This window comes from Petromyzon marinus, chromosome 3, assembly GCF_048934315.1.
Source record: "Petromyzon marinus isolate PM22_M1 ecotype Great Lakes invasive population chromosome 3, UKy_Petmar_22M1.pri1.0, whole genome shotgun sequence".
Lineage (NCBI taxonomy): Eukaryota > Metazoa > Chordata > Hyperoartia > Petromyzontiformes > Petromyzontidae > Petromyzon > Petromyzon marinus.
Window position 1 is genome coordinate 15,143,691 of NC_133669.1, and position 27,994 is coordinate 15,171,684.

General features: G+C 44.5%; 1 protein-coding gene across 2 annotated transcripts; it reads right to left on the bottom strand.

The window, feature by feature from the left end:
* LOC116954879 (neuroplastin-like) lies at positions 1-23,751 on the bottom strand. 2 transcript variants are annotated; one of them, XM_032975697.2, is made up of 9 exons: positions 23,613-23,751; positions 11,531-11,690; positions 4,241-4,332; positions 3,814-3,950; positions 2,372-2,482; positions 1,965-2,130; positions 1,755-1,773; positions 1,031-1,110; positions 1-702 (listed from the first exon to the last, which is right to left on the bottom strand). In XM_032975697.2, exons 1-8 carry the CDS (start codon positions 23,638-23,640, stop codon positions 1,059-1,061), a joined length of 765 nt encoding a protein of 254 aa, XP_032831588.2. In that variant the 5' UTR covers positions 23,641-23,751; the 3' UTR covers positions 1-702; positions 1,031-1,058. The 2 variants fall into 2 exon arrangements, with proteins under 2 accessions (XP_032831588.2, XP_032831578.2); XM_032975687.2 differs by lacking the exon at positions 23,613-23,751 and adding an exon at positions 23,183-23,432.
* Positions 23,752-27,994: the final 4,243 nt, after the last annotated feature.

The window sequence follows — 27,994 nt, forward strand, 5'->3', positions numbered from 1 at the left end:
TCGTGTGTATATATTTATACACGTACAAACAGATACAGCACTCAAAAAACACTTGCACTTATATACATTTGCAGGAACAATTATTTGCCACGTATTATTACAGACTTTTTGGGCAAGTGCTACTAATGAGCATCTACCAAGGCCAGAACAGCACACAAGGGGGCTACAATCACTTTGACACACAAACAATCACAAACAAAACCCTCCAAAAATCAGCATTGGCAGCCACATATCAACAGACACCAAGCACCGGGGATTAAACTCGGGGTTTCAGAGGCGCTAGTTGACATACTTGACATACGCAAGGGCCATTCAGCCATTTAACAAACACCAAGTACAAGGATGTGAAAAGCAAGGCCCCTCTGAGATGACGACTCGCTGCCCTGACATGGCCATTGTGGGCCACCTTGTGGATGATGGTGTTGCCTATAAAGGGCGTTACGCTTTTTGGCAACGGTTGTGGCAGGCTGCAGGGCATAACTGCTGCACTTAAAGGCTGTTACGGGGTTGTAAAGAGGTTTTAAAAACAGTAATAAACTTTAAAAATCCCTTTTAAAAAAGGAACACATTTACACTGTAAAGGACATTTTATGTGCTTGAAAATGCTCTTCAATTGACAACTTGTTTCATGGAGTTGTGACGAGACAACGGCGTGGTCTCGTCTCCTTTTTTGGCACTCGTGATGGGGCGATGGGCACAGATCTGCACACACAGACACGCAAGGAGATAATGCGACACCCACTATCGCAATATCCTCCCTCACGATCACAACCACAGGTAAACCCATACACGTCATAGGAGAACATTACATCAGGCAGTGTTAATAGGTTCGGTAAGCTGGTACCGCCCCCCCACCTTACTAGCAGGGTGATTTATTTTCAATTTGCAACAGTGAATAAATCTGCATCAAGAGTGACCATTAAGCTTCGCACTCCACGATCCAGACACTACCACCCCCTTTCCCCTCCTCTCTCTGCCTGCATCCCCTCCACTAGTCTCCAAGCTGCTGGCCGTGTCTTCGTCTGCTCACCTTGTTGTGTCGTCATCAGCCCGAGTGCTCAGTTTCGCTGGCGGACACCATCCTCCTTCTCGCTGTGCATGTCACTCTTCCTGCATGAGACAGAGGGGCATGAGACACGAGGCACAGGGAACACAAGACACGATATGGGGAACGAGATGAAACATAAGACACGAGGCCATGGAGACACGAGATATACAGGACTATGAGACAGAGGGACCAGGTGCCTCAGGGACATGATGACAAGGGGACACGAAAAAATGACAAGCTACAAATATAACCACACAGGAACATCATGTCGGCATCATAAACACCATACCCCATCTACATATCATCCAAGACATCACATATCCAGCATCTGTACTATATAATCCATTTCACTAGCACTACACCATCTATACATACCTATATCAACATTATATACGCTACACAATCTACATATACCGGTAAACTACTCAAACCTATGTCACACCATACACATTACCTCTGTATCAGAGACTACTGATAGCTACACTCCAGCATCTGGACCATCTCATGTAAACAATCCACGCAATTTACAATACACCATCATCTACACGACCTACACTGCATCGAATCACATTATCTGATGTTATTATGTGATTTTTTAAGTCTTGGTTGGGGTTAAGTCTTGGTTGGGGTTACGGACAGGTGAATGGGTCGGGCTAGGCTTTGGGTTTAAGGCTAAGCTAAGGCTAGGTCACAAGTGGGTACTCACAGCGGCTTGGGCTCATCCTCTGCAGGGTTGACAATTCCAAGCAGCATGGGCAAGACAAAAGAAGATACAAACAGAGAACACACACACAGGCACACAAACAGGTAAATAAACTGTTAACCAATACGTCGCACGTCGTAGCATAACATTGAAATTAAGGTACAGGTGAATTTCCCACTTTGCTTCGAATGCCCTCATGTCCCCATGTCTCACCCTGGATGACAACTTCCTTCTTAGTGGTGCGCTTCTCGTAGATGAAGATGATGGAGATCAGCACAATCACCTCTACAACGAGCCCCAGGAAGATCCACACAGATGCCATGCGGCTGTGGATTCGCACAGCCATCACCGCCTCATCACTGCCCACAGAGTTTGAAGCCTGGAGACACAGGGGCACATTGGGGCATGTTGATCGTAGCGATGGTGACGATGTTGGTGATGAGGGTGATGGTGGTGTTGATAGTAGTGGTAACGATGGTGTAGAGTGGCGATGGTAGTGGTAATGATGGTGTTGATCGTGGCGATGGTGTTGGAGGTGATGCTGGTAATGATGTTGATGACTGTGATGGTGACGACGGTATTTATGGTTGTAATAGAGGTGGTGTTGATGATGGTGGTACCCGGCAGGTGTAGTTCCCCTCATCTTTGCCACTTTCGACAGTGGTGATGGTCAGTATCGTGTAGTTCCCATGGGTGTAAACCTCCCGCCTGTCCGTGCCATTCTGCACCAGCTGTACACATCACCACATCAACATATCACAACACCGCCATACACGTATCAAAAATACAGCAAAACATCAACACGACATTAATTTAACCAAAAAGTGTAGTCAACAAAACGCTACTTTGGTAACATGGGAGCGCGTTGCTTCGAACATCCCACATGTGGCTACGAACAGATTATTATGGGACTTTATTGCCGTTTGACAAATCTAGTGACAGATCAGATGGTGATCAAAATAAAATACCCATGCCTGCTATGTGTGCAATTGAATCACATATTCGGATATGTGGGATATTTGGGATTTATAAAAAAAAATTACATTCAGAAATATGCGGTACACATGATGTAAAAGGAATAAAGTTTTCAGTGCAATGGAGACCCTCTATAAGTGGCAATTCACTGAACCACTGGGGTGGGGGCGAGTGGATCTGTGCCCAATGGAGGACAACAGGAGAGGTGAACAAGTGGGAAGGTGGAAGGCATAGATAAACCACCAGTTGTTGAACCATGAGGAGATGGTCTACAAGACTGATTGATCATCAAGTGATGGACCAGCACGGGGCTTGGCTGTATTACCGTTGGTCAGGTGGATGGAGATTGTCCAACAGGTGAAATACTTCTAGATTTGAAGCTTTCGTGACTGCAAGGATTCATACTCTTTGGTTTTATTCGGTCAAGTCACGTAGGTAAAATAAAATTAAAGAAAACAATTAAATCACGACGTTTCGGAGGCAACACAAGCTTCCGTCTTCAGGTGGAATAGTCACAGCAAAAGATCTGTGTAGAGTACACAGCTCTGAGACGATCGGGTTTATATCTAGGTTAAGGGGGGAGGGAGGAGTCAGAAAGGGGGGCGTGGGTGGGTGTGAGGGCTGAGACAAAAGTGGAAGGCAGTGGTGGACTGCCAACACACGCCCCCTTTCTGACTCCTCCCTCCCCCCCCTTAACCTCCGCAGTTGTTGGCAGTCCACCACTGCCTTCCACTTTTGTCTCAGCCCTCCCACCCACCCACCCCCCTTTCTGACTCCTCCCCCCACCCCTTGACCTCCGTAGTTGTTGGCAGTCCACCACTGCCTTCCACTTTTGTCTCAGCCCTCACACCCACCCACGCCCCCTTTCTGACTCCTCCCCCCCCCCTTTAACCTCCCTTATTTTGTTTGATTTTATTTTATCTACGTGACTTGACCGAATAAAACCAAACAGTAGGTGAAATACGGTACGTGGTGGAAGAGCACAAGTAGATGATGGAGGAGGATGAGAAGATAGACCAAGAGGAGATGCACCGTTACGAGGTGGTTGTGTGGACGTGCGTGTGGTTGAGTGATGTGGTGGACGCACGTTGAGGACCCCGTTGACCGTGTGGAACCAGGTCCAGTTGAAAGCTGGGAAGCCCGAGGCGATGCACTTGATCCGTGCAGTCTCCCCATCCGTGCGGCTCTCGTGGTGCTTCTTGTGCGGAGCGATCTTGGGCTCAGCTAGGGGAATAGACAGAGCGACGACAACCGCAAGTTCCAGAAACTCTCAACATTTACTTGTCGTTTAAGTTCAGGTTCAGGGGTAAGGTTAAGGATTCAGATTTAAGGTTCCTTTTAGGACACAACTCAAAAGGGACACTCAGAATGAGGGCTCAGGCTAGGTTTTGGGTATGGATGGGGCTCACTATGGACAGGGATTTACGGTTTGGGAATGCATGGGACTCGCCAAAGACAGAGTTATGCTGGTGTCTGGGTTCAGGTTGGGGTCGAGGGGGCAGAATGAGACCCACTGGAGACGATGATGAATGAATCCTTCTCGCCACTGTCGGTCTTGAAGACGCAGTGGTAAGAGCCCGCATCCGACGTCACCGGCTTCTCGATGCTGGATGAGAACCGGCAAGAAACAGACACAGTGAAGCAGCCTCGTGGTCAAAAAATCTCAATTAGGGTCATGTCGGGTACACAGAGCCGGTACCACCCTGACCATGCAGGGTTTGAATCCGGGCACCAGGCACTCATGATGAAATCTATTCTTAAGCACAGTGAGTATACCGGTCTCAGCTCTGCCAATAATAATCTTGTTTAAAAAACTCCATCGCATATATTTTGCTTTTTACTTAATTTATGATTTCCACAATGCCAGTGATTTTTACCCACCATGAGCCACCTTTCAATATTTAGCAATCTTGTGCATTCAAATCTAGATTCAATTACAAATTACATCATTACACGTTGCTCACACCTGATGTGATTTAAGAGTGTGTCATTTCAAATCCAGGATCCTCCCTGCAACACTTCGGACAGACTTGTACACAGACACACATGCACGCACGCAACATGTCTACCTTAATTTAAACAGAAAGCACTACAACCCCGCTAAATACACTTAAATCACAGGCGTGCAGTGTATTAAAAATTAATTTGTATTTAAATGGAGAAAACTGGGAAACAAGGACTAATGCACCATGGGGGGTCATGAGGGGTGAAGAGGACAGAGGTTTGGAAAACCCCGACCTCATTCATCCTTGCCCATCTCGCGTGACTAAAATGTGTAAATATATCAACAGACTGACACCACGGCAAACACCCTTGGTCGAGTATGAGGGACCACCGTCGTGAGATAAGCGACCAAGGTCTGTTGATGAAAACACACCAATTAAAGTGGCTCTATGGGTGTCCCCTTCCTGGCCTGACATTACAACATGGGATCTGATATCTGATGACAACAAGTGGGGGAACGACGATATTTTATCCTGCAGATGAAGATAATAAAAACCCAAAATGAAAAATATGCTTAACGTGCTCATAAATACGATGAATGTGCTCGCACACACTCTAATATGTTGCGTTTGTACGAGAGTCGGAGGGCATAGATATGCAAGTCGGCTTGGGTGTTGATAAATTGGTTCCAAACCTGCAGCACGTGTACCCCTTAGCATACATGGGACAACTCTACGGGGTACAAAAGACCATTCACGTAACGGTGGTGGTCATGCGGTGGATGGTCACGCGGGGTGACTCAGCAGTGCTGCCCTGCGCATGTGTACACTCGCAAATCTAAAGCGATATGGTTATGCATTGTATGGAAATCGGCAAACCCATGCTTTTAGTCACCCTGTGCATTTGTAATTCACAAGAAACATTCCTCAATCCCATGAGAAAATTATCTTGAGAATTCGACATCCAGTGAGCCTCAGCCTTCTTCCTATCACTAATGGTGACTCAATTCATTCAGTGGGTGTGATTTTTGTAAGTGTTATTCAAGTGTAATTATTCAATTCTAACTGATTACTTCATTGCTATTAAGTTATTCAGAGTCAACCAAACATCTTTGGTATAAATTAATATGCAAATAACAAAAGATCTAGTGAGGCGAGCGTCAACGACTTTATGACTAATCTAGTGTCAGCACGTGCCATTGCTGGTGTGTGCGAGTGCTATCTCGCGTGCCAACACACACACACCAGAGGCCCTTGTCAGTCTGCACGTCATTTCGTGCTGGGGCGGGTCTCCAAGATTGTTCTCCGCCTCTGCCCCACATCAATCCCAGCCCTCTCAGACCTGGCACGACCCATTTGCAGTTATTTTTGGCGATGAAACTTGTCAGTTGCCCTTTATGGATTGGGGAATGGATGAGAGAGGCGAGGGGTCAGAGCCCCTGATTCTTACACGCGCATAGCAGACAAACAACCTAGAGAGGGAACCTGTGTACTGTATCTATGGACAAGGCAGTGAGTCATGTCTGTAGGGAGGCGGTGGGGAAAAAAATCGGTTCTCGGTGAATGTTTTCATCCATAATTTTGGAGAAACCTCCATTATCCATGTTGACAGAGGGTGTTGTGGGCAGATTCTGTTGCCAGTGTTTTTTTGCAACATGTACTTTGTATGGAAACCTACTGATGGATACAAGCAGCATATGGCAATGATTTTACCGCTTCTTTCACAAAACATTCATTGCATGTCTCACGGCCGCAAGTAGCAGTGTTCCTTCATGATGAATGTATGTGTAGTGACATTGGGGATATCACTGTGTGGTGCCGGCCCTGGAGGGCCAGGCCGTGCGATGTACTTACGTCGTGGACAGCATCGTGTGTGTTAGAGTGATGCCGGCTCTAACAGAGCACGGCGTGCGATGCACCGTCATCGCGTACGCCCTGTAGGTGGGTGTAGTACCAGCCCTAGCAGGGCTTGGTGAGCGCTGGGATAGCGAGAGCACCACGCATAATGTGCAGTGCGGGCTCAAACAGGAGGGAGTGGGAGAGTGTCAGCCCAGGGACAGGGTTGCCCCAGGCCATGGCACTCTGGTTAACCCCGAAGGCAAGTGATTTGGAGTGTCCACTGAGAGGCCCCCAGGTGGGGGGGGGGCTAGGGGGTGATCACGTGTCCGGGGAGAGCTCTCGAGAGGGAGCGAGAACGCTCTCGAAGGTGGACGGGGCCAAGGGCGGAGCCGGCCCCGACCCGGGAGGATATAAGGTGGGTCCCTGGGAGGGACCGGGGTCGCTTCGTTCTGCAAGCTGGAAGCTCCACGTTCTACATCTGAAGAGGCACCAACACGTGGCTCGGGACCCGAGTATGGGTCCGGTCCGTCGTAGCCATAACTCCTGTATCGTAGTGTAGTTAGCTGGGTGGTCACCACCCTAGGCTGTATCTATATATACAGTGAGGAAAAAAAGTATTTGATCCCCTGCTGATTTTGTACGTTTGCCCACTGACAAAGAAATGATCAGTCTATAATTTTAATGGTAGGTTTATTTGAACAGTGAGAGACAGAACAAAAAAAATCCAGAAAAACACATGTCAAAAATGTTATAAATTGATTTGCATTTTAATGAGGGAAATAAGTATTTGACCCCTTGCAAAACATGACCTAGTACTTGGTGGCAAAATCCTTGTTGGCAATCACAGAGGTCAGACGTTTCTTGTAGTTGGCCACCAGGTTTGCACACATCTCAGGAGGGATTTTGTCCCACTCCTCTTTGCAGCGCTTCTCCAAGTCATTAAGGTTTCGAGGCTGACGTTTGGCAACTCGAACCTTCAGCTCCCTCCACAGATTTTCTAGGGGATTAAGGTCTGGAGACTGGTTAGGCAACTCCAGGACCTTAATGTGTTTCTTCTTGAGCCACTCCTTTGTTGCCTTGGTCGTGTGTTTTGGGTCATTGCCATGCTGGAATACCCATCCACGACCCATTTTCAATGCCCTGGCTGAAGGAAGGAGGTTCTCACCCAAGATTTGACGGTACATGGCCCCGTCCATCGTCCCTTTGATGCGGTGAAGTTGTCCTGTCCCCTTCGCAGAAAAACACCCCCAAAACATAATGTTTCCATCTCCATGTTTGATGGTGGGGATGGTGTTCTTGGGGTCATAGGCAGCATTCCTCTTCCTCCAAACACAGTGAGTTGAGTTGATGCCAAAGAGCTCCATTTTGGTCTCATCTGACCACAACACTTTCACCCAGTTGTCCTCCGAATCATTCAGATGTTCATTGGCAAACTTCAGATGGGCATGTATATGTGCTTTCTTGAGCAGGGGGACCTTGCGGGCGCTGCAGGATTTCAGTCCTTCACGGCGTAGTGCGTTACCAATTGTTTTCTTGGTGACTATGGTCCCAGCTGTCTTGAGATCATTGACAAGATCCCCCCGTGTAGTTCTGGGCTGATTCCTCACCGTTCTCATGATCATTGCAACTCCACGAGGTGAGATCTTGCATGGAGCCCCAGGCCGAGGGAGATTGACAGTTCTTATGTGTTTCTTCCATTTGCAAATAATTGCACCAACTGTTGTCACCTTCTCACCAAGCTACTTGGCAATGGTCTTGTAGCCCATTCCAGCCTTGTGTAGGTCTACAATCTTGTCCAGGACATCCTTGGAGAGCTCTTTGGTCTTGGCCATGGTGGAGAGTTTGGAATCTGATTGATTGCATCTGTGGAGAGGTGTCTTTTATACAGGTAACAAGCTGAGATTAGGAGCACTCCCTTTAAGAGTGTGCTCCTAATCTCAGCTGGTTACCTGTATAAAAGACACCTGGGAGCCAGAAATCTTTCTGATTGAGAGGGGGTCAAATACTTATTTCTCTCATTAAAATGCAAATCAATTTATAACATTTTTGACATGCGTTTTTCTGGATTTTCTCGTTAATTCTGTCTCTCACTGTTCAAATAAACCTACCGTTAAAATTATAGACTGATCATTTCTTTGTCAGTGGGCAAACGTACACAATCAGCAGGGGATCAAATACTCTTTTCCCTCACTGTATATAGTGTTGTGTGATAAATGTGTTGCCTCTGAAGAAGAACGTCTGCGACTCAGTTTGACTCACTACATATGCATTGTTACATGCCTTAAATAAGCATTTTAAAGGTTAAATCACGGAACTAATTCTAAACTAATTTCAATAGCCTTGCTATTCACACTACAAGGTGAACTTATGCCCTGAAAAGTGTTACTGTATAAGAAAAATTCAACGTTTTATACTCCTAGTTGGAACCGTGATGGATTAATGAAAAAAAATACACATTTTATTATGGCTTGTGTAATTAGTGACCCATTTGTGACCATAAACTCCCTAAACTTGAGAAAATGGTTTAATCATGAGTGCCTCAAAACACTCATACAATAACCACAGGGCCCTTATGTCATTCAACACAAAAATACTGTTCCATCCAGAACAAAACTTTCGACTAATTCAATATATAACTTGCATCTTTGTGGGCACAAACTTTGTCTCATACAATTTAGAGGTCTGAACTCATTCCACACAATACCCATCTTGTGATGGAATGCAGACCAAGAGGAAGCAAAGTAAGATAGAGAGGAAAACTACCGTAAAGATGGCACCGTGAGATAATTTCACACGTTGAGGTGATACGGGTTGTGGCATCATAGCACACAGGACGGCAAAGGCGTGAAGATGCCTTCATCCAGAAGTGGAGAGACAAGGACTGATGATAATTATAAATCAATGCCTCTTTCAACAGAACCCATATCTCATATGACACATTACCGTCTCACTGCATGACCCCATGCGAAGTGTAGTGATATACGACGCGGTGACACGTGGCGTGCGGTCACGATGCATAGGATGGCATGTGCTAAAATGGCCAGGCCTCCCTCCTTGACATTCCCCCCCCCCACCCCCCCCCCCCGTCTCGCTAATGAAATCCACGCACTCACAAATACCCACGCTCATCAGGGGCCATTCACGGAGGGGATAAATGTCAGTGCAACCAGACACGCGGGGCTACTTATTCCTATCCCATGCATCCATCTCAAGTTGATTACGTTTTTTTATTTTAAACTCTAAGTTTGTTATGTTTAAAGGTGCCACTAAGCTACGTATTTCTATGCTCAGGAAATGGTATATCTTGTCTATTCAAGGACACAACATTTTTCATAGAAACAACAAATCCTATGAATAAATCACTACAAAACTCATCACGCAGCTTACCAATCAATACCAGTGCCTGATATGGATTGTTGTTTGGTTGTATGTTTGGCAATAAAATACTTTCATTTAAATGTGTTGTAAGTTAACTCCATCAGAACAAAATCACGTGGGTGTTCATGTGTTTTCGCTTCTATGCGTGTTTGAGTTTCTTCATTATAACTCCCCAAACACAATGCAGGCTCCATTAATTGACAAGCTTGCTAGCTTGTTGATGGCATATGCACCATTCATTTTGGAAGGGAAAACCATTAAACCTTTCACCCATTATGCCACCACCATCTGATTGTCATCTAGGCCAACAGCGCTGTGTTTATAAGACTCAACCCACAATCGCGAGGTCTCGAGTTAATTCCACTTGCAGGTCAACAAGACCCATCATTCCTCCATGGTCTATAAAACAGGTACTGCTTTGTGGGAAGTCTAGTGTTCTTTTGTTCTTTCGGTAAAGTCACGTGACTTTACCGAAAGAACCAAAGAATATGAATTCCCGGAGTTACGAAAGTTTTAAGTTCGAGGTCTACAATGATTGTTCTATCGATCGAATAGCTCCTTTCATCAAAATGTCAAACATTTACCAACAGCAATGAGCACCACCCATCCAAAAATGACACACGAGTTCAAACTTACCTTGCCGTCGCTGTCAATGCAAGAAGTTAAGTGTTTTGTTTTAAATCATTTCCTTACAACCTGCAGAAATCACCGTACAACGCGTTCATCGTCACGGTGTGAGACGACTTGCTATGTAAGCTACAGAGTAATATGTATAGTCGCGTGTGTGCATGAATGGAGATAAGGATCTCACCACATACACAGGGAAGAGGAGGCACACTGAGCTCTCAAATTGGAGCTGAACACAGTTTAACACGTAGGCTTTCGCGACCAATATTATTCATAATAAAGGTTTTTGGGTTAGATCGCGTTATTTATAAATGTGTCGTAACCCTCCACCACTCGACACGGACAATCAGCAAAAAAAAGTGTCACGTTGACAAAAGACAATTAGTTCACTACTTTAGCCAACCAGTGTGTGGAAGAGTGAATCCACAACATTTACTGTTTGAGTACGACGTTTCGCTGGTAATTACATCCAGCATCATCGGGCAATTTTCCAGAATGGTAAAGCCCTCACTTGCTCCCGGTCTTAAATAGAGCAGCAGGGTGATGTGACGGCATCATTTAACTCATTTCAGGTGCAGTGATTTGACTGATTACCAATCGAGTATATAATTACAATACCTCCCCCCCCAGCTGAGCTCCATCACTTAGCATTGTCACGATGAATTAGGCTTACATCAGACAAGACTGTTTCCCCATAAAGGAGGAAACTAGAATTTGTTTTAACTAGTTAATTATTAGTATTTTTACGAGGTAAAAAAATATATTATGAGCTTGGGGAATCAATCAAGATGTATATTTCACCACTGCAGACGAAATGTCCAGAATACAGTTTAAAGGTCAGCAAAGAAATCTGGAGGATCAGAAGAGGATGCATACAATTCATTATACAAAAGGGGTATAGGATAAAATAAGAGGGTGATAATCGGAGATGGAGGGTCACAAACATGAGGTTCACAATTTAGGTTAAAGGTTAGGGGTCAGAAGGGGTCAGATGGTTGGAGGTGTGGGGTAGCGTACGTGTGAGTCAAGGTTCGGGAAACCAGATTGGAGTTCTTTGCATCCAGGGTATGGCCATCCTTCTCCCAGCGCCACGAATTCACAACCTCATTGCCCTCCAGGGTGCAGCTTAGCACGATCGTCTTGTTCATTATGACCACCTCATTTGGTTCACTCAGCACTGCGGCAAAACAAGAGTGGGGGAGAATATTAGCAACATGTGACACACACCTCCATGCATTATGGTGTATGCGTGTGTATATGTCTTTGTGTTTGTAAATGTGTACACTTGTTTATAAAGTGTACAGGCAGTCCCCGAGATTCGTGCATCTCACTTATGAACATCCGCACTTATGAACAAACCGCCATAACTTGTTATTATTTTTAACCATCTGACTTGCGTACGTTCGGTCTTACTTACGAACTGAACCGTGGAACTATTTTGTTTGGCGGAGGGATCCTCCGTGAGATGTAATGAGTCCCAGCAACCTGTTTGATGCATGACCCTTTTCCAACAAGCAAGCCATCATCAGGACCAAAGGGCAAGTGAAAATAAAACTATTTTTTCATGTTACTTTATTTTATGTTTTTATTTACTATTAAGTATTTAAAATAGGATTACATGCCTATGTACAATATTTTTTCTTGTTCAACAGTGCATCCCTTTTTTGTTGAACCATAACACATTTTGTAACACTGACGACCGTATAAACAATTAAAGATCGAGTTCCGAGATACAGACAAATCGATTTACCAAAAGGTCTCAGGAACGTAACCCATTCATAAGTAGAGGACTGCCCGGACATATGTATGTAACTGTATTGCACAGCAGGATATTTATCAGTCACATCACAAAACACGTGAACACTCAAACGCAACATGTACATGCACAGGCATGCATACACGTAAACACAAGCATCGAGGCAGGCACACACACACACGCGTAGAAACATGCGCAAATACTCATACATGGACATGCAGATACAGACTTAAGAACGTGTCTACACAAAAACAGGTAAAGGAACGCACACTTGTACTTACACACAAAATTACAGATAATATAATTAGAGATAAACTCTCTCTCTCCCAGCCATTAAACCGTTTTGACAAGACGTAGTGCTATTATGTTAGAACCCATTCAGGTCAGCATGGTGTAAGAAGTGCTAGTGTGGCCAGTTTCACAATTGGCTGCCTTCTGTTTCCCCAGTGCTGAAGTTTACAAACCACACTCGGCACTCATTTAAGGCTGAGTTGGCCTAGGAATAAAAACTCATTACCGAGTTCATAGCACTGTACACTAACCGATGCTCCTCACACAGAAACCACACACGTGCACATGCAAAGACAAACTCGCAAAAAATACATGCAAATATGTGGACACGCACGAACCCGACAAACCAGAGGCAAGCGGTATTAGCAAGCACCTATTAAGGCACTCTGACACACAAACAGATCCTACTACACACCTCTCTCATTCCGAAATGCTAGTTCCCACATGTACAAAGGCAAAGATCCCCCATATAACCTGAATAGCATGTTGGGGCAAGTGCTGTTAGCGAGTACCTATTAAGGCTGGAACGGCACACGAGGGGGTGGGGGGCCAGGACCACACCCGATCGCCTGTCTCCCCAGTGGCGATGTTTACACACCGCACCAGGTACTCATTTGAGGCTGAGTCGACCTAGGGGAGGCCCAGAACCGGTTCAGATAATCATAACTGATGTTGACCGTGAGCGGGAATCTAACTCGGATCACCAGCTTCGTAGCGCAACACGCTAACCGCGACACTACCGCTCACATGTACACTCACACACACTCACACAAACACGCACATCTGCCCTCTCACACACAAATACAAAGGCATTTTTGCCAGCCTGATTACACTGCTGTTTGTTAACGAGTGTCTATTGATGCAGGCATGGCACACGAGTGAATAGCAAGGTCAGTACCGCGCATGCATGACTGCCTGCATTACACGATCTGAATTCATGCCACTGGAGGTGCTGCCTCAGTGCTCCAATGGGCATTACGGACCCCCTAAAACAGGCAATCTGGCCGAGTTTGAACAAAGGATCACAGAGGTTTTTTCTCTGGTATCAATCTCCACACAGCCATATTAATGATTCCCTTTAAGTACTCTTGAAAACCTCAATGATTCACAAGACTTATTTTCATTCTGCATTGATATGTTTGGCCAATTCCATTAATGAATGTTTGGCTTGTGGGAAGCAGAGTATCGAAAGAAAACCCACACATATGAAGGAGTAACAATAAAAATTCCACGCAGATAGATTCAAGAATCCGTTGCTGTATTGTCATGTCTTACCCACCTCTCGGCCATATTTAGCATCTGTAATGTTTCCCCAAATGTATTCCAATTGTGCCAAAGTATCCCATCATATCTCTCACAGAGCAGTGCAGACATTCGTGTTGGAGAATGGCCAACATAAGTGGATATCACAGAGCTACTTCTGAGATCTCTTCAAGTGATCTCTGGTCGAGAGTAGAGGGCAGCACTTCCCACTTTCTCTAAATAGGAGGGAAGTTTGTCACATGACAGTCAAACCAATAATGTTATTCTGAGAACTGGAATTTTGGCCATTTAAAAATAAAATTTAACTTCATGACTTTTTTTTCTACAGTCATTGGAGCCCAGATGGAGACTTTTAACTTGCTATACAGTACTTGAGGACTCGGTTTAATCACAAGGTGCTGCCTGGATTTGACCTCAGCAGTGCCAGATCAGCATTGATACTTGAGCAAGAAAGCCTGATGCTTGAATAAAAACCCACATCTTAAAACATGCGAGCTCAACGCTCCAAACCATTTTGAACCTTCTAAGAAACACCCTGACCTCGTACCTAAATAAAGAAGCTCAGAGGTGCATCTCAACACAACCATTGAGCCCCATGAGAGACCAAGCCATGGGAATTCAACTCGGAACAATGGTGTTGGCTCAGCGCCCATATCGGACCACTACGAGCCCCCAGAGACACGCACACACACCAATACACGCGTAACCAGCAGTTTCTTAAAAATTATTACATTCTGTTCTCGGTTCCATGAATAGGCTAGTGACGCAAATGTCATTAGGAGATGAAAGTACGATCGGTGCCCCCAATAGCAGAGCACCCAATGACACACGCGCGTGACTCGCACGGCAGATGGTTCCAGTGCTCCAGTTAAACCCAGGCCACACCATGAGGTGAGCAGTTTTGTCTGGAGTGGAACCCAACAATGACCGGCTGAGACATGCAAACGTAAGAGTTAGCGGCTTCATCGTGCGCAGTTCACGTCAACACGCCATGCCCCAACACCCAGGACTCAAACTTACAATCTTAGCCGTTGCTGGCTTTGTGCCCATACATGGACGTTATGTACCTCCTGTGAGACACCCAGACCCTGGGCCTGAACCTAGGTATTCAAGGTGTTGGCCAAGTGCCAACTATGAACTTAAAAGATTCACCCCACGATTTGATTGTTTGAAATCAGGGTCCCGATTTAATTAAACTATCTATTATTTGTTTCCCGTCTCATTTGTATAGTTTTGTTTGCTCCATTAATCTAAATGTTACATTACAATAGTATATGCATAATTTGACTACATTAAATAACTAATACACCTCTCAGCTAAAAACTGCTCTCCGAGACATTTAGTTACTTCTGGGTGCAATATAAATGCAAGTATTTAGTATTACTATTAAATGAACAGATTATGGCTACATGTGTAATGTCATGATAAACCTCAATAACACGTTCTGGCTCCAACATCGCCACTACAAACCTCATTAAACATTCACACCCAGGGCCTAAACCAAATCCCTTATATGCGTTGGCTTAAAAGCCAGCAAAAAGTTAATCTTATTTTCTTAAAATGAAATTTTTCCCCACGAGTTACTAAATTATTCCTTCCCATTTATCCATAATACAGGTTTTATTTTGTGGTCGCTGGTTTGGAGGTGTCAGCAAGAACTGCCAGTCAGCTCCACCACCTTGAATAATGAATAGGTGACCTTTGAAATAACTGGATGTAACAAATACAAAGACAAACATTAATGAGATGTGTTTAATGATTCAGTGAAAAAACTACTTTAAAGAACTCCTCTGGGTTTTCTACAGCCAGGCCGAACAAGGCAGTCGCAACAGGCTGGACATTCATTTTACCACTGTCAGGATTTTGTACAAACTTTTTCAGATTGGCCCTCTCAGATAAGTATTTTCACCACACTAATCGCTAGAAAAGCTGGGAATAGTTAATTCCAACAGAAAAATATAAATAAGTTACTTTGCTTTAATCCTCTAGCGCATACGAGCTGTGTGATTGTGAGTGAAGTGCACCATCATGTGCTCTTAACCATCAGGTTCTCTCCTTTGTTATGAAATGCTGAATGTCTTTAAATGTGTAGTGACTGTGAATGTCACTGTGCGGTGCCGGGCTTACGAAGCCACGGCGGATAATGTGTTGGCATTGTGTAGCCCGCTTACTGGGCGTAGTAACAGCCCTAGCGGGGCTTGGGTGAGCGCTGGTCAGCGCGGAGGCACCACGTAAAGTGTGCGGTGTGGGCTCCCGGTGAGAGAGCGAGTGTCAGCCAGCCAGGGTTACGTTGGGGCATGATACGCTGGTTGACCTGTCGACATGTGACCGGATGATAATGGAGGGGGGCCACCGGTCGACGGGGGCCGCTGGGCGGTCACGTGGTATAAAGGAGCTCTAAGGAGCCTTCGGGAAAGAGCTCGAGAGATCTGGAAGGTGGGCGGGGCGAGGGGCAGAGCCAGCCCCAGCCCAGGCCAATAATAACGGGGGCCCCGTGAGGGGCTCGGGGTTCTTCGTGTGGCTGGTGATGAAGATTCACATCGGGTAAAGCCTCTAGCCACGCTGTCCGGGACCCAGCTTGTGGTCCGGGCCGGGATAGCAAACCGTGTCTAGTTCTGCCGTAGCGTGGCTAGATGAGCATTCAACACCCAAGTGTAGGTTGTGTTATGTTGATTTATTGAATAAATAGTGTTGCTCCCAAGACAACGTCTGCGACTCGGTTGGACTCACTACAAATTTATACTGCTTAAACCCCAAGTACTCGCAATGTTAATTTCCATGCAAAAAACGAGAAAATATCTAACATTTACCAGCCACAACGGCAGCCAAGGTCAAAGAGGATACGGTGAGCATTAGCTTTAAGCAGAAGAATGCCGTAAATCTGGCAACGATCAGAATGAGAAGCAAAGCTGACAATAAAAGGGGCAAAGAAGACCAACGTATTCATATAATTTTAATTTTCATCTGAGATGTACATAGCCAACTATACAAAGCAAAGCATGCTTTATTTGAAGCTTTCATGACTGCAGGAATACATCCTCTTTGGTTATTTTGGTAAAGTCACGTAGTTAGAAATAAAATGAATCACGACGTTTCGATTGCAACACAAGAAATCATCATCAGGTGGGAAAACCACAGCAATAAAAAACATTTTGAAGCACTGTCATCCCGACAGTTGTGTTCCTTCACCTGAAGAAGGCTACTTGTGTTGTGGCCGAAACGTCGTGAGAATTTTATTTGATTATGTTTTATTTGTATTATTTTATTTCCATTCTACGTGACTTTACCGAAAGAACCAAGAAGATTAACAGTTAGGCTTTCCACCAAATCGCCTGATGAAGCTGGTTGTAATCACAAGTGAAACGTCGTACTCAAATTGTAAGTGTTGTGGGTTTACTCTCCATTACACCGGTGTGTGTGTGTCCCGCACGTGACGTCACTCCACGAGGCCCACCCCCCCCCCCCCGCGTGACGTCCCTCCACATGAAGCCCACCACCCCCCTTCATTAATATTCGTGGGTGGATTTTTACATTAACGCAGAAGGTCGAGCTAAATTAAATAATTTATTACGCAAAGTCGCTTCAAATATGACGTTTCTTTACAGGAAGTGACTGTAAAAAATAAATATACGCAGCACAGTGCTACATCCGTATGTGACGTCACTGCAAAAGAGGCCTGCCCTGCCTTCATTAATATTCATGCCGCGTAGAAATTCACACAACGCACAAGGTCGCGCACTCCACATGCCGCACCCCTCCCCTCATTAATAATCATGAGCGGGTGACGTCACTCCACATGGGGCAACCCCCCCACCTCAATAATCATGAGCTGAACAATTTTTCAATTGAATATTTCAGATTTACTGCAATATACACCCGTTAGTGTTAAAATCCACCCACTCGTTAATATTAATGAGGGGGAGTAGGCCTCATGAAAAGTGACGTCACGTGGGGGGGGGGGGGGTGGGCCTCGTGGATTGACGTCACACGCGGGACACACATTCTTGGCTTATTATAGTAGTAATTGGCTGTAGGGTGGTGGCGAGTTCACGACAAATTTATATTTACGCCATCTAACCCAAAAAACCTTTATGAATCAAAGCATGCTAAGAGGTCAATTCAAAGTCAACGCATCTCACGAGCGTGAGGCAGTGTTCATCTTTCTAGATTTGAAGCTTTCGTGACAGCAAGGATTCATACTCTTTGGTTTTATTCGGTAAAGCCACGTAGGTAAAATAAAACAATTAAATCACGACGTTTCGGAGGCAACACAAGCTTCCGTCTTCAGGTGGAATAGTCACAGTACTTAACACAGATTTTCTGCTGTGACTATTCCACCTGAAGACGGAAGCTTGTGTTGCCTCCGAAACGTCGTGATTTAATTGTTTTCTTTTATTTTACCTACGTGACTTTACCGAATAAAACCAAAGAGTATAGTGTTCATCATTGTTGGTAGCCTTTAAGCATAGAAGAGCTCAATCTCCCCCATAAGGCAACCTGCGAGAGGAAAAAAACTAAAAAGACAGCAGATGGACACGGGAGAGTGACAGGGCAAGGGAGTGGACGAGTGATCAGGCAGGCGGACAAGTAGGCAATGAGCAAATGGGTCGGTAAGCGCAAGTAGGCGAATGAGTGGGCGAGCAAGAAAGTGGATGAGCAATGGAACACGCTGCAGCCATATTCTGCCGTTTAACCTTTACACTCAGCCAGATTAGTGAGGCCCCCAGTGGCTGGTAAATATAACCAGGCAAGTGAAGAATCAAGGGTGTCAGGTTAATGGATTCCCATCCGGGTTCTCTCTCCTTGTTCATCTCTCAATGCATCTAACGATGGGTCTCTCTCAATAATAATACATGTACAGCTCTTTGTCAGTCAGTTGCTGTCAGAGGGCTTCCCTCAAACCATGTCAGTTATAGTTTAATCAAACCTCAACACACTGCAGAGTGTGGTTTGGTGAAAATGGGGCCCAGGACCGGTTCAGAGTTCACGCGCCACTGTTAGCTGTGGTAAACAATGAAACTCAGGTCCTCATTTTATTCCCACAACGGATTCCGATTTTTTTGGTACTAAGTCCACTTATACCATGTAGTCCACTACTAACAATCCACCCAACAGAAGATAGAGTCTACAATTTAATTGTAATTTTCCCTTAAAATGTATACATTGAAAACATCACAAAGCCAGACTAATTGAGGGGGGAAGAGGCTTTCTGGTTATTGAGGGAGATAGGCAAGCCCGGAAAAGGAAATAATGTATTAATTATCGCTTAAGTTTAATTAGATTTACACCAATAGCAGTATGGAACGTGTGTAATTAACACTTATGAATAATTAAATCCCCCCTCCGCACCTCCGATCAGCACGGTTGGCTACGTACGGCGCAAACGAAGTTCAATATACATGCATAACAATACAAATATATTAGTGTACAGTAGTACTGTACAGTTTAATCCGAGCCACTGATCATCACCACGAAGAAGAGGTGGAAGGCCCGAGTCTTAAACCAAATAAACTTCGACGAGTATTGCAACCCAAGAAAACAAAAGGCTGTAAACCTAGAGTACTGTCCGAATGTAAACTTTACTCTAAACGGCACCACTGCTTCTCTACAATGAATAATGCTCTATAACTGACTAGCAAGTAGCATTACACATCAGAATCAGATACTACTGATGTACAGCTTGATTCGCCTCCACCAAACAGCTCATTCAAAATAAAGATGTCCAGTTCTCGAATAACTTGTGTTCCCCATGATGTAGTTCTTTCCACATTCACGTTTGGTAATTTCAAAAAAGTTTCCTCATCAATTTGACGATTGCTTGTGTTGCGATCGAAACGTCGTGATATTATTTTTATTTATTTTTTCTATCTACGTGGCTTTACCGAAAGACCCAAAAGAATATAATTTCAAACCAGGTAGCAATTCAAAGGCAACTCCAAGAAAACTGCACATACATAAATAATTCACGTCAACTTTCTTAAAACGTTTCTATCTTAAACAAAGACCCAGAGTACAAAGTGCGATATCCAACGGTCTCTCTCCATCATCTTCTGTTGTGCTCTGAAGAAGGGCCAATTGACACATCAGTCGACTCTAGAACACTCCCTGTCCAGGTCTTACAGGCCATAATTCACTCTGGGACCACCATGCAATGGCCCTCAACGAATCGACCTTCTGTGCACAAAAAACAGACGGAGGGGCAGCGTAGTGGAACCGTGCTGAGATCCACAACAAAAACTATGTTGCAGACCCAACACAACAGCGATTCGACCTGTCCTTGACACAATGGCCCACAACGAACATTCTCTACCTCAACCAGATGTTGTGCCTCCTTGCTTCACAAGTGGCAGACTATAGTTCACAGTGTGACTTTGGGAGACGGTAACCAAGCGATGCAACAAATCGACTCTTGTTCGTAGAAATACTTTACAGCAGTGGTTCTCAAAGTGTACGCCCATACCACCAGTAGTCTGCGACAGTCCTCCAGATAAATTTCGATTTAAAGCTTTCGTGACTGCAAGGATTCATCTTATTTGGTTCTTTCGGTAAAGTCACGTAGAATGAGAATAAAATAATAAATTAATAAAATAAAATAACACAATAATATTCTCACGACGTTTCAATTTATTATTTTATTCTCATTCTACGTGACTTTACCGAAAGAACCAAAGAAGAAGAGTCCTCCAGATAGTCCGCGGGGTGATACAAATGCTAGTTGATCCAGAAAGAATGGCAATATTTAACTTATATTTAACTTAAAAAATTTTAATTCAGCAAACTACCCTGCTTAAACTACTCTAACCATAAGATCTAAATGCGCCCCCCCCCCTAAAAAAAACCTTATAGCTGCGTTGAAAAAAGATTATGTTCCGGAAATATGAATCGTTTTGTATTACTGGTATTTAGAGATAAGTGAATGTGTTTTGTCATCAGGGGTGGGAGGTGGCTGGGTGGTCCGCAGAATTGTTTTCTTCGACGGAGTGGTCCAGGTGCCAAAAAAGCTTGTGCTGTGGCAGACCATAAATACTCTGCCACAGCACAACCCGGTTACAAAGACTAATAATGCCCCAGAAGAATTTGCCAGGCAGCTGCAGTAACAGTACAACCTTTTGCAACAGGTGAGCACCTCAATTGGACAGTCACACAAAGATACAATAAGTCAATCACATACACAAAATACAATCGATATGTTTTACATTGGAACGTGAGATTATATCCAATACCCCCATCCACAAACATGAAACTTAAGACGCTTATACATTCTACCAAATTATTAGCTCTCTCTCTGTGAGACTGCAGCTTTTCCCATGTGTCCCATGCAAGCGATATCATTAAACTCAATCGGCTCCCCACCTGTCTAAAACAGTGGTGGATGGATGTAACTAGGTCAGGCATGCAAACAATCTAGACCAATTTTCTGAAGGGCACCTTGTGCTTAAAGTTGTTTCGTTACTATACAGTCATGTGTGCACGCCCACGTGCAATGGCGACCTTTATGAGCAGGCAAGAGCCCACTTGGGAAAGAATTCTAGTTTTCAAATGTTTCCTAAGTTTCAACAAGTGTGTGTATGTATGCATGTAAACAAAGACAATGTAACTTTCATACATGAGCAGTTAAGAACACATTAATGGCTGGATTCAATAAGTACTGTAACAGATTCCAACATGTAAGCACGTAAAGATACAAAACACGTATTTTACATAGTACATTCTACCAAAGTATTAGCTCTCTCTGTGAGACTGCAGCTTTCCCACGTGTCCCATTGCAAGTGAGATCATTGCATATGTAAATGCCTTCACATGTGCACACAAATATGTAATTACAATACGTATACACAAAATACTGAAAAACAAGACGTATGAGGCTAAACAACACACATGTAGATGTAACAGAACCCACGCACATATCACCAAGTAAAGCCCCCCGTGTACACAAGCCAAACATGTGTACACATACACCCATACACATAAACCCATACACAGATGGGTAAATGTGGTTTTGGGGTCTCAAATGGGTCTTTATTAAACCAGGTCCCCACTTCTTTCAAATGATATGACCATGTATACAACATAGCCTATTGGGTAGAAGCTTCTATCGCCGTGCTTTATTTGAAGAAATGAAATTACGTGGTTAAAGGACTTGCTTGCAAGAAATGTTATCTATTTAATCACTCTCAATCGGTCCCTCATTAAATCAGTCTCTCTTACACGGTCCTTAAATGTAAGTTGCTTTTACACATGCGTGGTTCGTTATTTAACAAGACTCGCAAACACACCAATATTTATGAATACTTCTCTCTGATCAAGTTCTCATTTACTCAGATTATCAGCCGGTCCTTCGATTAACCACTCTAATCTGATTTGGGTTAATACGTCTTTTCCATGACTATTTTAATTAACCAAACTCTCGGGAGGCATCAACCAGACTTGCTCCGAAATTTAATTAATCACTCTCAATTGGTCCTTTCATTTAATCACTCCCCACATGTTAATTCATTTCAATAGACTTTAATCTGGTCTGTACGCCTTTAATCAGAATCCCATATGGTATTTTAACCAGACTACTGCATTTACAGTATTTAGTCACATTATATCTTGGACCCTTATTCCCCCTTTTCTTATAATCCTACATTATCATTCACGTGGTTGTGTATTTATTTAACCGGTCCCTGGCCAAATAAACAGGTCAGAGTCCGGTTAATATGGCACGTGGGAATCTGGGCAAGGGCTCGCGTGAGATGCTCATAACTCAGGTTAAAGTCGAGGTTAAATAATGGACATTGTGGCGGTGTCTCTTGTTCAATACAGGAGGAGCATGTTTGTAAAGTCTGGATAAATATAACTGCGGCGGCCCGGCTAAGTACTGTATATTGTGGAGGAGACCCGTTAACAACACCGCAACACATCAGATTTACAGGGGTTAAATGAAGGGCCAGGTGAGTGAAAATCGTCAGGAACAGGCTCAAGTGTGCTTCAATAAGAGGCGGCCCGTGTTGTCTGTGTTGCACCACCACTGTATGCCGTGTTCGTACACAAACTAAGCGCGTTGCATCACCTCGACCTTCAACAGCTCGGGGTTGAGCACCCCCCAATGTCGTCGCATCTCGCCTCGTGTTTCCCTTACGAACTCAGCCGACCCCGGCCACACCAATGTGGAATTTTCACCACCACTTGCACCAATATTTGACACTCATTTACCGGCGCGTTCAAAGCAAACCACGTATCGGCGTACCCCCACCACCACCTCCACTCCCCAACCCCCGCCGTGTATTTAATCGCGAAAGCCGAAAGTCGCAGTGTTATTTTAAGTACAGTACGAACGGGTGCTTTTGTTTATCGATTTAAACTAAATTCTTTACCAGACGACGCGCAGGAGCGGTCCAGCAGCAGCGTCAGCGTCAGCAGCAGCAGCGGCGGCAGAGAGACGGCGGGGGAGAGCAGCAGCCTCATGTCGCTGGGAGCTCTTGGTCGGTTGTCGACGTTGAAAGAAGATGGTTATGGATGTCAAGAGAGCGGCTGGGAGTCGTGTGGTCGCTGCTGCTGCTGCTGCTGCCGTCGCTTGCGATGTGCGTGGTGGTGGTGGTGGTGAAGGCGGTGGTGGTGGTCGTGGTGGAGGCTGCCGCGATTGTTACAGAGGGCAGGGAGCTCTTGCGAAAGAGGTCGAGAGCGCGCCGAGTGAGAATGCACCGCGATTTTATTCACCGCGTTTACCTCTCGTGACCCGTCCCCCGCCCGCCCGCCCGCCTTCTCTCCCCCGCGGACACGTGCGCATCCCGAGCTCGTGTTTACCGTCGTTCGGTGTTGCCTCATGCGCCATCAATCCCCCTTTTCATCTTGCGAAATGTCCCGCTCAAACCAGTCTCATTTTTTCTCGAAAGTCATAGCGATGTCAATTTAAAATGGGTAAGTTCTCGAATACACGCGTTCCTCTTTCTGCCTCGAAGTATAATTCAAATCGTACACATAACGTTCGCCGATGACGCTGTTTTAAAGCGACAATTATATAAGAGGCGACGTTTTGGCTCATGCCTCCCCCCGAAAACGTGGATCGGTAACATGGCCTGGACTAAGTGGGTACATGTCGGCGTGTCTACGCACCGCGCGTATCCCCCACAGAGGCCCCGCCCATGGAGAATAATCAAGCTGCAATAATGATGAGCGTGATGAAAATAATAACTTGATCGAACACGTGTCTTTATACACATACACAGGAGATCATCGATTATCCCGGCGGCTTAGGGGGGGGGAGGAATGGGAGCACCGGATTTTTTAAAACGCCGAATAATCGCGTCGTTATTTAGAATAGTTTTTTTTGCACATTCGAGCATGACATTGTGTTTTTAGGTGTTGCGTTTCTGGTTTTTTTGGGGCTTTGAATTTGCTAACGATAGGAAATTGGCATTATTAAACATACAAATAAATATCCTGTAAAAAGTTACTGTATTTCCTGTCCTGTACTGACCACTCCAATCTCTAAGACTCCGCAGTCTGAATCCGACTGTGATTGTATATTGTTCGCTAACGTAATCGAACACATTGCTTTTAAGGCGCTCTTGTTTCAACAACTTGATGTGTTTCACGATCGCCGGACTTGTGCAGTTTTAATTCGTTATTATTAAGTCATGAAACATGTATTATCTACGTGCAAGTATTTTCAAATGTTTTTAAGTCGTATGTAGTGTATAGCGTACTGTATAGAATCTTTGACGCTGAAATCAAGCGTGATTTGTTTAATTTAACTTTATTTCCTTATTTTATTGTATTTCTACCTACGTGACTTTACCGAAAGAACCAAAGAGTATGGATTCCTGCAGTCACGAAAGCTTCAAATCAAGATTCAAGCGTAGATACTTTTTTTTGTCACGCACGTGGTGCCGAACGCCAGACTGGTTAGGGGCCGTCCATCAATGGCGTCACGCACCTGGGGGGGGTGAGAAACGTGACGTCACATCATTAAATAAAAATAGACAACACGTTCTACTTAATTAAATAGACTTTTTAATAAATGTTTTCTTTTACAACATCAGAGTGCAGCGCCGCATTAAATACGCACTACAATGACAATAGCTTAAAGCGATTTGAAGCATGTTTTTTTTTGGGGGGGGGGGGGCAGAGCTTTGTGACGTCATATTTGAGGGGGGTCTGACTTTTTGTGACGCCGTGTGACGAGGGGGGAGGGGGTCAAAAATCGTCAAAAATCGCGTGACGTCAACTATGGACGGCCCCTTAAAGCCTTTGGAGCAGTTTTCCTGCGATTGCCCCGATGGCATTCCGGTTTTGCCGGATCGGCGGATCATGTTGGAAGACGGAATATCGCACGCTGGATAATCGATGATCTACTCTTATTTTGTATCAAGATTTCGCCGGTTACGTGCTCATTGTTTCTCTCCAGATTTTCATCATTTACCAAAACCTAATATTTCCGCTAATCGGTTTCACATTTCACGATTCCAGTTTGATAATAACTTTATATAATAATCACTTTACCTTTATGTAGTCTATAAGTGAGTAAACAATCATAAAACCGTGTTTATAACGTATAACTTTTAAATGTTTCATAAGCTAGTCACAATGCATATATTCATCAAGCAAAATCTATTTATCTCATGATAATACTTCAGAAAATAATAACAATCATCAGGGAAATACATGCGTATAAGGCTATATTATTTACTTGTGATGCACATTACATACAATAAATGATACGTTCATAATTACTTTTCACCATGTGCTCATTAGAAACTGACCTGACCTAGGAGAGGTCCAAGATCGGTTCACAGGCCACTGATGTTAGCCGTGGCCAGGAATAACAACTCAGGGGCCCAGGTCCTAGAACAGTGTTAAGAACCTGGCCAACCACATTCCAACACAATCACTGCCAATTAACACTACGTGATGGTCATGTCACCCAAATAATTTTAACCTGGCTAGGTGCACCCTGAGGCCGCTTAAAGTGTCGAAGGCTCGCTGGCATGAGGTCATTGGAATTGGGGTCAACTGACAGCCGCACTGCTTGTCCTGCTCATTTCCCCATACACATGGAACATTTGGCCAATGTTGGTCCAGCGGTTCCAACCACGTGCCAACATTGTCCCAACATTGATTGTTTGCAACGTTGTGCTGCATAATCTTCCATCTCTAGCCTACGCCGCACCAAGTTACCTCTGTCAAGCTTAGGGGTCGGAATCAACATTTACGTAACTCGAAAGGCTATTTTTTTATTGTCCTCAATATTTCAAGAGCTGCAATGAATGTGAATAACGTCACGAAGCAGTCTTTAACGAGCCGCATGCGAATCCAGAGCCACAGGTTGCCGACCCCTCGTCTAGCCAAACAGAATAGCCAATGGGCCCAGACCAATAAAACACACTTATTGGTACCACCTGAGGTGGCAAAGTCTAGTATGATTTTTGTAATCCTCAATGTGTGTGGGACATATTCTGATATGATAACCTTTGCGAAGTGGCAGTTGTAGTTACCATGACTTTTATACCCATACCCTATGACAGGCGTCCGGAACGATGAAATGGGCATTATTACTGAAAGACTACCTAGACCGAAGCCAGGTAGGTTACAAACTGGGCTTTGTTGATTTAAATACACAATGAAAACACAGGTAGGGAACTACTTGAATATGATGAACATTCACATATACTTAGTCAATGATACATGTAATCCCATATATATCGTTAGTGATGGGTATATGTGAAGAAGGCTACATTATTTTTTATCAAGCTCTGTGTGTACTTAGATGGTGTTAACAAGGGTAACCAAGTCCAGAATCACCATACTGTGCATCAATGTATACTACTACTACTACCGCAGTAATACAATCAGAATCACCACCCTGTGTCACTCATCAAACGGCTCGTCTATCTCGTCATCTGACTTCCCGAGTTCAAAGTCATGTTCTGGATCATCCTGCAGTTTTTGGTTACTGCAGGTCTGTAACCTGCACATGTCTGTGCATGTCAGTCCATTTGACAGGCACGTGCAGCTTGACATTTTGCATGAATGTACACACTTGCATGCGAGCAGTTCCAAGACCACATCTGGTGCGGGGTGGAGAGCGCATCCAGTAAATGGCCAGCTTGCCATCATCGTCTGTCCATCCATACCCAGTAGGGCTTGACACCACAGGGTTAGCATGCAGACAGCACTTCCAGATTGCTGCCTGATAGTTGGCTCGTTGAACATGCATGAAGAGACAGTCTCTATAAGGTGGCAGCTGGCTGGACTCGAATTTTCCCCTTTTGGTGCAGAAGAGCTGGTAGCGCAGTTCGTTCACCTCACCAGTGCTGCTATTAGCAACATACATTCGACAGGTGAACTGCTCAATTTTCTGGAACAGCTCATCACATTCCATGACTGCCCCAGTCGACTAAAAGTCTCTTGGCAGTAAGTGCCCTTTCTCACCATCTTCAGTGCATTCAGCTTCCCTCGACCGGCGAATGCACTGACAGTGTCGCAGCCTGTGAATGTGTGTAAGCTAATTAGGCTGTCACAGATGCTGTCTCCAAGTGACCTTGCCAGTTTGCTCATATCCACAATCTGTGTGCGGTTCTTTGTTCCACACTTCTGGTATGTGGGATAGGTGATGTCCTTCTGAAAGCCAAGACAAAGCACCATGACATCAGTGTCCTCAGCTGTGATGATAACTGCCTTTGAGCCCACATTTGCTGCATGCAATGCATGTAGGAGCAGACGGGTGTCAGCTTCTTCATGCGTGGAGTGCAGCTCTGCTACTTCCTCACACTCATCTTCTGTCAACGTGTAGCAGGTTTCCTCAAAGGCCATGTACAGCACCTTGCCATGCAGCATCTCTCTGTATCGTGGGAGTTTCCACTCTTCCACCAGAAACTTGATGAGACTGGTCTTGTTGTTAATAATTGTGTGCATGTTATGAAATTTGACAATTTATAGAAGCAAAATATAAAAAAATATAAAAATTGGCAAACTGAACAAAAATCATTATTTTTTCCTGTAGTACCTGGCCTTAATTAATCATCTTAACAGGTACATTAACAATACATTGAGGGTAAAGTTAGCACTTTAGATATCTTCACTGAACAGAAATAATACAGAACCACCAGTACTTGCCTCACCTGCCAGTAAATGATCATGAGCAAACAAGCTGCTAGAAACAGAAGGAAAACAGATAGCGCCAATCT

Bases quoted from the DNA above. Each gene is read 5' to 3' on its own strand.
- LOC116954879 (XM_032975687.2), bottom strand. From the start codon at position 23,273: ATGAGGCTGCTGCTCTCCCCCGCCGTCTCTCTGCCGCCGCTGCTGCTG. The intron at 4,333-11,530 runs GTACGCTACCCC...GTTCTCATCCAG, and splicing joins TCCCGAACCTTGACTCACAC to CATCGAGAAGCCGGTGACGT. The intron at 2,483-3,813 runs GTGCGTCCACCA...TGATGTGTACAG, and splicing joins CGGTCAACGGGGTCCTCAAC to CTGGTGCAGAATGGCACGGA.